Below are 11,060 nucleotides of genomic sequence, written 5' to 3'. Positions count from 1 at the left end.
TGTGGTGAAGGGCATGGAGATTAAGGGAGATTTATCTGGGTTGAATATGTCATGTGAGGTGTGCACACAAGGGAAATTCACACAGACACCAAATAGGGAGCCAGATAGGAAAGCAAAAAGGACCCTAGAGCTAGTACACACTGATTTAGCAGGCCCCATGCGTACTCAGAGCATGGAAGGGCACCGATACATGTGGTCTTTTACAGATGACTTTTTAGGCACTGTGTTTGTGTACTTTCTCAGGTCCAAAAGTGACAGAGTCAAGGCTACAGAGAAATTCTTTACAGACGTGGTCCCCTACGGGCAAGTCAAGTGTATCAGGTATTACAGGTCACAACTTCCAAACACTGTTAACCAAAAACAGGATTAGACACGAGACATCTGCGCCTTACTCGCCCCACCAAAACGGCACTGCAGAAAGAGGTTGGAGAACACTCCATGAAATTAGCAGATGCCTACTGTTTGGAAGCAGGTTGGTTACCTGATAACATGTGGAGCTACGCTGTTCAGACCTCAGCACATGTGAGGAATAGGTGCTATAATAGGTGCACAAAGAAAATAGCATACGAGCTGTTCACAGGAAATGTATCCAATCTGTCCAAATTACAGAAATTCGGATCCACGTGTTTTGCTTGCAAACAAGAGAAAGGCAAAATGGAATCATGCATACCATGGTTGACAACACTGATGAGAGGGTGGATGAGAAACCTGAAAATGCACAAGGTCAGAGTGTTCAAAATGGTGGTGTTGGGGCTTCACCTGAAAAGACTGAACATACCCAGCCAGATGAAGTCACAGAGACTGTTTACAGAAAGAACCCACCAAGAACCAAAAGGAGACCTACTCACCTGCAGGACTATGACACAGGTGACACAGGACAATCTAAATACTTGCATGGACTTTTGTTACAGGGCAGTGTGCGATGTGCCTCATACTTACCAGGATGCCATTGCATCAACCAAAGCAAAACAGTGGAAAGCTGCCATGAGAGAGGAGATGCGATCTCTCGAGGAGAACGAAGCCTTCACCCTGACTCCGTTGACACCAGGCAAACAGACAGTGGGAGGTAGATGGGTTTATGCGCTGAAAACAGAAATTGATGGGTCTGACAAATGCAAGGCAAGGTACGTAGCAAAAGGCTACAGTCAGAAACCAGGTACAGATTACAACAAAACATTCTTACCCACAGCTGACATGACAAGTGTGAGGGTTGTGATGCAAAAAGCAGTCCAGGATAACTTAATCTCACATCAGATGGATGTTAAGACAGCTTATGTTCATGCTCCAATTGATTGTCAGATTTACATGGAGCAATGTGAGGGTTTTGAGAAAAAAGCTGTACCAACCAAAGGAGCCAATCGATTCTTTTAACATAAAATGCGCTGTCGTTTGACCCACCCAAGGTGCCGTAATGCACAGAACAGTTGGCAATGCTGAAATGGCAGCTAAAACAAACGCAGTGTGTTCGCAGCTCGTCTTAATTAAACAAGGAAAGCAGCAGAAGTGCTGTGTGGAAATACTTTGGATTCGAAGCAGATACAGATGGAAAACCGAAGGACATGAACAAGCCAGTTTGCAGGCGGTGCTTTCGGAACATTTCAACGAAGGGCGCTAAAGCCTGGTTTATACTTGACGCGCCGCGAGCAGCGCGAGGGTCCGCGCGGTGGAAATGATGTAATCGCGGTAGCCTCGCGCGCTGTCAATTCGTGAGGTCGTGCACCTCTAGAATTTTGTAACTTATCGCGCGCCGCAGCGCAATGAACAGTCATGTTTGTAGGGTTCATACACCAACAAGGTGGAATTAAAGCACTTGTACGTCACTTTCAAGGTCCATTTCAATATTTCCCAGCACGTTAAACTTTAGTTAAATATTTATACATATACTCGAAATTATTCGCTTTTTTATCACATTATTTAATGGTTGTTTATTTTCAAAACGCCCAATTTTAACGTCTTCACGTTCTTTCATGTTTCGTCCTGGAATTACAAGAGGCTAGTATTTGTTAACGTAATACAAGAGAACGGTTCAGTCAGACAGCTATTTGTTTCAAGCATTTTCAAGCACGCAGACAAGGTGTGCGGACTCGCGCGCTACGGTCACTCGCGAAAGTTTAAACCTAGCTTAACACAACGAATCTGGCCAAACACCTGAAGGCACGCATATTTGTACAAAACATTCCAAGAGGTTGGTGATTATTCCCATTTCTAGTATTATAGCATACAAAATTATGTGTCCGATTATGGTATCCTAGCAAATGTCATATTCTTGGTTTAAGAGCCGTACAGCATACAGGGAGAAAAAAAGAGTGATCGTACTACAATGGATCAATCATCTATGAATACTGAACTCTAATACTGAAGTTTTAGTTACTTAAAGAGTTAAAGTTGTTTAAAGTATACTTAAAATACACTTTTTGCACTAGCCTTTTTTAACTTCTAAATGTGAATTCCAGAGTGCACTACTATTATTTATGTTAATTTATATTAATGTGCAATTATTTATTTTTCTGTTTTAATGTGGTATGGACTACACCTTTTATTTATTTGACATTTGTGAAACAAAATACAATATTCATTTGTTTGTTTATAAAAAAATAAATAAAAAGCCTTTAAAACAGAAATGAGCACAGTATCTGACTTTGGTATCGAAAATCGTATCGAATTTCAATACTTTTTAAAGTATCGTATCGAAGTTGTAATTCTTAGTATCGTGACAACACTAGTCCCCACGTCTCATGAGTAGCATAAAACCTCATATGTAAATGACTAAAATGTTTTCTGATTAGTCCCTACTTTACGGTGTCCCTGAAAGTCCGCGTTGCAAATATGCAAAGCACAAGCATCAAAATGACAACACGTGAGCTACATTTCAGAAACGCGCTGCAACTTCAGAAACGCTGCAAATCCAGCCACAACACAACGGAAGTGTTTCTGGGCGGATTATTTTACGAAGGGACTCTGTAGATTTTTTGTAAACAGCAGTTGTGTTATAGTTTCTCATTACATTGAACGGGATTTAAGTAGTAAAGCTTCTTTAAAAGGTGCTAGCTATCATTTAAAGAGCTGTATTAAGTCCCATAGCTAGCTATTTAGATAGAAACCAAGTTGTGTTAAATTGGATTTTTTAATCAGTTTTTAAGCCTTAGTTTCAGTCTAAATGCTTAGAATTACAGGCTTGTATTTATAAATGTAATACAATCGATCGATTCAGTCAGATAGCTGTTTGTTGTGAAACGAAATACAGTTACAATTTCAAGCATTTCAAGTACAATTTCAAGCCAAAATCCCAGCACTTTTCAAACGTGTAACGTAACACAATGCAACGTTAAAATTCGTCAGGTAAATGTTCCTTCACTTGTTTTTGAGGGGTGTTTCTTTATGCTACCACATATCGTTGCGGAGAATGTGACGCGTCCAGTATAAACGCCTCCGCCGCTCTCGCGGGGTCGCGCACTACGGTCAGACGCGGAAGTAGAACTGAGCCTTTAAGATGCCGCTGATTTCCCATGTTCTTCCGCCGGCTCCCTCCCTGCTTGGTGACGCTTCTTTCGAAACGAAACTAGAAACTGTAAGGGGTGGGGTTTCTTCTAGCCTATCAGCATCTAGATTTTGATGATTCGTCACAAACTTTCTGTTGGGAATGAAGCAAGAGGAAGTGTCCTGCTTCTAAAACGAGCTTTCCGTTAGGTCCTGCAAAACATCTCCAGTGATGGCAGAAGGACACTCACTCCTGGAGGAGGACTTCTGCTGTCCGATATGTTGTGACATTTTTAAGGTTCCTGTTGTGCTGAAATGCAGTCACAGTCTCTGTGAGGAATGCTTGCGGGAGTACTGGAGCACTCAGCTGGTGTTGCAGTGTCCTGTGTGTAGAAAGGAGTGCTCAGCAGACGAGCCCACCAGGAGTCTAGCTTTCACCAACCTCTGTGAGAACTTTAAGCACAGAAAAGGCACCGTTTCGGCAATTGATGTCTGCGCAGAGCATGACGAGAAGCTCAAACTCTTCTGCTTTGAGGACAAACAGCCCATCTGTGTGGTGTGTTATACGTCAAAGAAGCATAAAGATCACCACTGTGCCCCTGTTGTGGAAGCAGTGGAAGACTTAAAGGTGAGAAAGTTACAATACCAGTTGCTGGATACTTTTGTACATGGTTCATGCATATACCTACATTTGCCTCCCAGTTAGCAAGATACAAAGGTTTTTTATTGGGTGTGGGGGAGCATACAGTAAAAGAGCATTGACATTGGACACATTCATGGACGTGCGTTATTGGGGCAAACTGGTATGAAGTAAATTACCATATAAAATATATAATTTTGACCTGGACCATTTTATTCTGGCTACTAAACAGACGTTTTTATTCAGATTTTAATTAAGTTGTCGTAATTCATCTTGATTTCGCCCCAAAACAGACTAAATGCTATATATGTACGTACTTTACGTACGTATTTACGTTGGCTCAGAACTTGTTCCACGTTCAGACGACGTAGCTACAAATACAAATACAGACCTGTGTCAGCACTGGGCTAGCGATATGACGTAGCAGATGTCATAGCCCATGCACATGTCCACAGTGCACGTCATAGCCAGAGACGGTCTCCGGTCATAGTTCATGTACATGTCCACAGTGCACGTCATAGCCAGAGACGGTCTCCGGTCATAGTCAATGTACATGTCCACAGTGCACGTCATAGCCAGAGACGGTCTCTTAGCCCATGTACATGTCCACAGTGCACGTCATAGCCAGAGACGGTCTCCGGTCATAGTCAATGTACATGTCCACAGTGCACGTCATAGCCAGAGACGGTCTCTGGTCATAGCCCATGTACATATCCACAGTGCACGTCATAGCCAGAGACGGTCTCCGGTGATAGTCAATGTACATGTCCACAGTGTACGTCATAGCCAGAGACGGTCTCTGGTCATAGCCCATGCACATGTCCACAGTCATCATCTTATTGTATTTTCGCACGGTTCGAAATCCTGATTTTCTCTGGAAGCTTATGTGCTCACTAGAAAAGTCCACACTGTTCCTTGTAGTTTTGTTTTTATTTTGGTTTTGTGTGTGTGATACTGACGTATATCCAATATAGTGATAGCATTATCAAAGTTGATGCAATATTATGTTTATTGTTATCAATTGTTACATTATAATGACATTAACGTCTCGTGCGACGTGTCAGCAATGTCAATGTTTGCTCTCCAGATCCAAATTAAGTACTTTGGGTAGAAAGAAATAACAACTTTGTAATTCAGAAATAACAACTTTCATGCTTTTCATGTTCCTATATGGAAACACACATCAGATAATGGAGTCGTTTGTACGTGTTGCATCCTAGCATCCAATTTCTATGGACAAAACGTACATGGATAGGGGAAGAGCTCACCACGTTATATATGCTTATACACTTTCTCTGACTAAAAGTGCAGATGTGGTAATCGGATATTTCTTGCTCTGGCTATAGTGGCAAGTACGCAGTAGTCAGTAGGCCTATAGATAGCAAGACTATGTTAATTGTGAACTAGTGTAGTTCATAGGCCTGGGCGATAGGAAGACAAAGTGCAATAACTGTTAAACACTACGATGATATGACGCAATAAACGAACAAATACTGAAGTCTGTATTTAAGCTTCGCAGATATTATATATTCCTGCGTTAACAGGTATGCTACTAAAATGCTTTAGGACTAGAATGAGAATGAAAAAACGAGAAAGCAAACTTCAGTCAACAAATGAAAGAGAACAAATCCAGTCCAAACATAAAAGTGCACTAATGTGAACAAGAGAAGGCAACGCAACATTGGCCGCCAACTATGACTGGCCAAATGATGCGATTTTCATCTGATGGATCAAATAAGAAAAATCTTGTCTTACGTGCTCCATGCGCGTGCTTTTTCTGTTCAACGCTGACTTTTGCAATGTGTTTATGTTCATAACACAAAGACAATGATAATACAATTCGTCGGTGAGAACAGGTTCTTTCGCATATTTGGTATGTTATATTCAAATAATTTGCCTAATATTTAATACGGCATACTCTAAAGTGTTCTAAATGTGTTACATGCATTAATTAATGTAATACGATCCCCAAATATAAATGCCAAATGTTTGACACAATGCACTTCATATGCTATACCTATTGCACTGCCAGTACATTATGTTACAACCATCAATGAGTCAGCAAGGGCAATTTCTGCCTCTCCTTTCCTCCAGTTTCCACTCTGTCCTCCACAGAGGAGTCAACTCTTATTTGCAAAGGGCACGGCTGCTGGTTTTATTCCAACAAGTCATGAACACACCTAACACGACTAATCATCTGGTTGAAGACCAAGGCGAGCAGATTAAGCAAATAGATCTAGATGTACTAGATGTAAGAAAACCTGTTGTCACTGGCCCCTTTGTGAAAATAAAACTGGCAGTCTACATTTTTCCCCTATGCGTGGATTTGTTTGTGTGTGGGTGTGTGCAGCTGGATTTAAAATGGGGATGTCTATATACATGTCACAGTGTGATTCTTGGCAACTTTTGTTCTTATAAAGCAAGGGTTTGAAAACAAGTTAGAGTTGCCAGTCCTGTAACCTTAAGGGCAAGAAGTGTGATCTGGTAGTGAGTGGATGTGGCCCTGTTTATTGATTTATTTGTACATAGTTTTTATTTGAAATATACCCTCTCTAAATTGCAATTTTATACTTGGAAGTGACTTAATTTAGTGGGAAACCTCCGGAGCACTAATGAGGGGTAAGATGGTTTCATATTTATTGTACCAAAATATAAATAAGTCTCAAATAATCAACCTTAGTAAAATAAAAGAGACTGGGTGTGAATGACCTTTTCAAGTACTTTCAGAAGCAATATCACAAGTCACTAGTTCATGCAAGAAACAAACAGTAGCAGCTCAAGTTAACACACCTACACTGGAAATTAAATCCCAGTCTCTACAATTGCAGCCGAATAATGGGCTTCAGCCACATTTTCAAAACATAATGTAAAGATATAAATGGCTAATTGTAGAGCTTTTTGTTAGTATTTTTCAGAATGAAATACTCTAAATGGGATGAGTATGCTAATGAGGGTATGCTACCCTTCATGTTAACTCCTTTCTGTGTTATTTGGCTGTAGAATAGAAATGAATTCAAATGTACTGAAAAGAACTTTTCACTTTGCACCTGATTCCTTTTTTGAGGCATTCTGTCTGTCCATGAAGTGAAAGCAAAGGTAACAGATTAAACTTTGTAAAAATAACTTTATAATGTGTTTTATGCTTTATTACAGGCAGAAATGAAGTCAGGCATTTCTGGTCTACGGCAGAATCTTCAAATTCTGAATAAATCTAAAGCAGAATTTGAGCTCCTGGCAGGAACAGTAAAGGTAGTTCATCACCTGAAGTGCAGTGCAGTGAAGACTTTATTTGCACTCATACAAACGTGAACTGGAATGTGAGGAAAACCATGTATTGATACTGCTTTTTAGGATGAGAGGCAGAATGTGGAGAAGATGCTTAGGCAAGAGTTTGACGGTCTTCATCAGGTCCTTAAAGAGGAAGAGGAGGTCAGAATTGCATCTTTGAGGGAAGAAGAGGTGAAGAAATATGAGAAGATCAAAAAAAGAATTGAGACCTTGTCGTCTGAGATCTTAAACCTCTCTATGACCATACAAGTGTTCAACGAGAAGATGGATATGGACGAGATCACGTTTCTCCAGGTGGGACATGTGTCTTAACTAGGTAGATTAGCTAAGCTAGATCTCCTATGGGTTGGGCATGATTTACTGTACGCATTTAATCAGGTTTGACTGCAATCAAGATATCCATAGGAATTAATACGTGAGAAGTAATATTGCAATTTCTTTCACTGATGGTGAGATAATAACCAAAATGAGGCAATCAAAGTATTATCATTACAACATACATTCAGAGATATTCAAAATGACTTTTAAATTATGGTTTTCAGTTGTAAAGACTGGCCAAGGGGATGAAAAGCTAGTGTATGAGGTGTCCGAAGCAGGTCCTTTAATTCAAGCATGTGCATAGACACTCAACCAAGACTACAGAGTCGGGGTTCTAAATGCCCCAAAGGCACAGTGTGAACGTCACGTTAACTTGCACACAATAGCGATCCATTCAGGTCTCTGTTTCCACAATGCCAAATGTGAGGTGGACATTTAGCATCATCTGGAATATGTAACAGGATGAAATAAGAACGTTCCCTCTTCTCAAAGGGTAACAATGGAAATGGCTAAATCTCAAAATTGAGCAGTAATAGGGCTTCTTACCAGATGTATTAATTTAATATATTTATCCTCCTCTTTCATTGTTACAGAACTATGCCAACAACCAGTACAGGTGAGTAGGAATTATCTTCTCTGCTTTGCTCCTTAAGTTCCTGTAGTGTCTACGTTTCTTGGGCTGCAGTATGCTTGCTCCGCTTGGAAGAGAAATTCGATCACATGACTAGTAGTCTAACTTGTTAATAATGTGATGTCAGATTCGGGGGCCTGACTTCATGCTGCTCGGTGCATTGATTTGTCATGTGTTTGCTACATGGGTTGTGTTCACTTTGTTATTTAGCCCAGCCAAGTACCTGCTCCCCGAACCTGACATCATTTCAGGAATAGACACAGCTAAACATCTGGCCTTCCTGAATCTCAATCTACGGGCAAAGATGTCTGAACTGCTCAAAGACCGTGAGTATCAGCACAATACTAGATACTGTTTACATCTCGAGTGCTGTAATACGTCCTTCAGTATAAAAGTCCTTTTGGCTAAAAGCAAATGTAGAATAACCCATGTTGTGTCTCATCAGCACCCCTATTGGTGACTCTTGATCCAAACACAGCCTGCAATAAGCTGGTGGTGTCGGAGGACCTGTGCAGCGTGTACTATGTGGAGCAAAAGCAGGCGGTGCCTGATAACCCAGAGAGGCTGTACGTGGGGGTGCTGGGCTGTCAGGGATTCAGGTCAGGCCTGCACTGCTGGGACGTGGAGGTGGGGGACAATGACAACTGGACAGTAGGGGTGGTCAAGGAGTCCATAGAGAGGAAGAAGCTACTGAAGATGGACCCCTCCTGTGGGATGTGGAGTATCCGCTTTATCAGCGGGAAGTATCGAGTTGGTGTGAAGACTCGGAAGGAGCTCAGCCTTCCGGAAAAGCCGCGGGTCATCCGCGTCCAGCTGGACTGTGACAGTGGCACAGTTACGTTCTCTGATCCAACCAAAGGGCCTTCTCTGTACACCTTCACCGATACATTTACAGGAACCCTGTTTCCTTACTTGAATACTGCGAGTACTATTTGCCCACTACGCATCTCCTAACCAGCAGGCTTGTGTTTTCTAGTTTTGCACCTGTTGAATTTTGGCTGTTTTTTGAAGTGCCACAAGATGGCAGTGCACTCATAAATTAGATTGAGTAAAGAATTTGTAAATGTTAAGAGAAGTCCTACTCTTTCAGTATAAATTGTCAAATTTTAGATGCATATGAAACAGAAATGACAAGCATTATGTTAATGTTCTTTCATATTACTGAAAGATCTGTACAATGAACGTAATACATTTTAAGTCCTAAAGTTTCAGATGCTCACTGTCAGTACTTATGGAAAACAATAATTGTTGTCTGTGATCAAGATTTCAAAATTAACAGCAAAAAGATGACAAACATTATTTATATATTTGGACAAAATAGGGCTTTTTATTTCCAGTAAACTTTGACTGATCAATCACATACAGTACATGATGTAAACACACACAAGCCAGGATTACAGGAGCCCAGTAATTCACAGGGAAAGAAATGTGCTTCAGTTCCCCATAATGTGCACTCGATTGTCAGTTATACTGCATCCAGGCACTCGTTGAACTAAATTTACATGTTAAGGCATTTTTTTTATTATATTAACCAGTCATTATTACCAAAGTACCAAATGTTCTCATTGGTATTTACATTTCATGAGGGAAACATCATTGCACTTTATTTTACATATTTAAAAAAACATCTCAAGGCCACACAAACATTTAAAAGGATAGATCACAATTTCACTCTGCGGTATTTGGAGTCATCACAAGTAACTTAGGTAAATAAATATATTAAGGGGACGGGTTATAAACAGGCTGTGTGCTATGGCCAAGGTAGGAAACGCATGTAGTTCTTCTGAAGGCAGTAGTCCTTACCCATGCAATTAAGGGGCATGAAGGTTCTCTGCATATGGTACAGGAGCTGCTCAGACAGCAGAGTCTCCACGCTGAAACAGCTATGAGGCATGGTTTGTAAAGGGGAGAGAGCACACAAAAAGATTCCAACATCGCTACACAAAACGGACAACAAAGGACAAACAAAACCACTGTCTGACACTGATGTAAAAACGGTCATCAGTCTCTAGAAAATGAAAACATAAAAAAAAAACATAACTGTTCAACACCAGTTACAATGTAAAAAGCATAATAAAAACCAAAGTCCTAATCGGAACTTTACATTTCTTTACATGGCCATGCTTTTGTTTCTGTCCTCAGGAAAGGCTGGTGTAAAACTGGTAGCCACACACGAGTCAACACACAAGCTGGTATTTTACAACAGCTGCTAGAAATGACATGATTCCATTCCCTTCATCTTTGCAAGGAAACACAAACCTCGCCCTCTTCATAGCAGTATAGCAGTGCCATCACTGTTTGATCTCTTATTTTCATTCTGGACATTGTGTTTTTGTCCCCCCCTCCCCCTTTACCAAAAACACCTTTCCTGAAGTTGCCTTGTAGGAGAGTTTTGTGGTAATAGCATATTTTGTGTGTCTCTTGTGCTGCTCCGGCTTCCTGTAGTGTCGCTCATGTTAGAATATGTAGGAGCCCAGTGGGGAGAGGGGTGTGCTCACATGGACCAAATCTCAGTGAGGATTGTGAGAAAAAGAGTCTGCTAGGAATTATGTGCTTCTGTCTTCAGTTGCATAAAACATCTTAATGGGAAAGTTAAGTGAGTTGCACAAAAAACATGATCCCTGTTAAAAGTGTTTTCTTAAAATATTCCCATAGGTTCATCACATACAAGTGTACAGATTAGCAAAAAGTTAGGCTTTTTTAACA

The 11,060-nt window shown here is 40.7% G+C and overlaps 1 protein-coding gene across 1 annotated transcript; it reads left to right on the top strand.

Moving 5' to 3' along the window:
- Positions 1–3,472: 3,472 nt before the first annotated feature.
- Positions 3,473–10,954, top strand: LOC143514994 (E3 ubiquitin-protein ligase TRIM39-like). The gene is made up of 6 exons (XM_077006848.1): positions 3,473–4,105; positions 7,271–7,366; positions 7,469–7,699; positions 8,317–8,339; positions 8,565–8,680; positions 8,800–10,954. The coding sequence occupies exons 1-6, from the start codon at positions 3,710–3,712 to the stop codon at positions 9,306–9,308; spliced, it is 1,371 nt and encodes a 456-aa protein (XP_076862963.1). The 5' UTR covers positions 3,473–3,709; the 3' UTR covers positions 9,309–10,954.
- The last annotated feature ends 106 nt before the right edge of the window (positions 10,955–11,060 follow it).

Source organism: Brachyhypopomus gauderio, chromosome 5, assembly GCF_052324685.1.
Source record: "Brachyhypopomus gauderio isolate BG-103 chromosome 5, BGAUD_0.2, whole genome shotgun sequence".
Lineage (NCBI taxonomy): Eukaryota > Metazoa > Chordata > Actinopteri > Gymnotiformes > Hypopomidae > Brachyhypopomus > Brachyhypopomus gauderio.
This window is presented reverse-complemented; position numbering and strand designations above follow the sequence as displayed.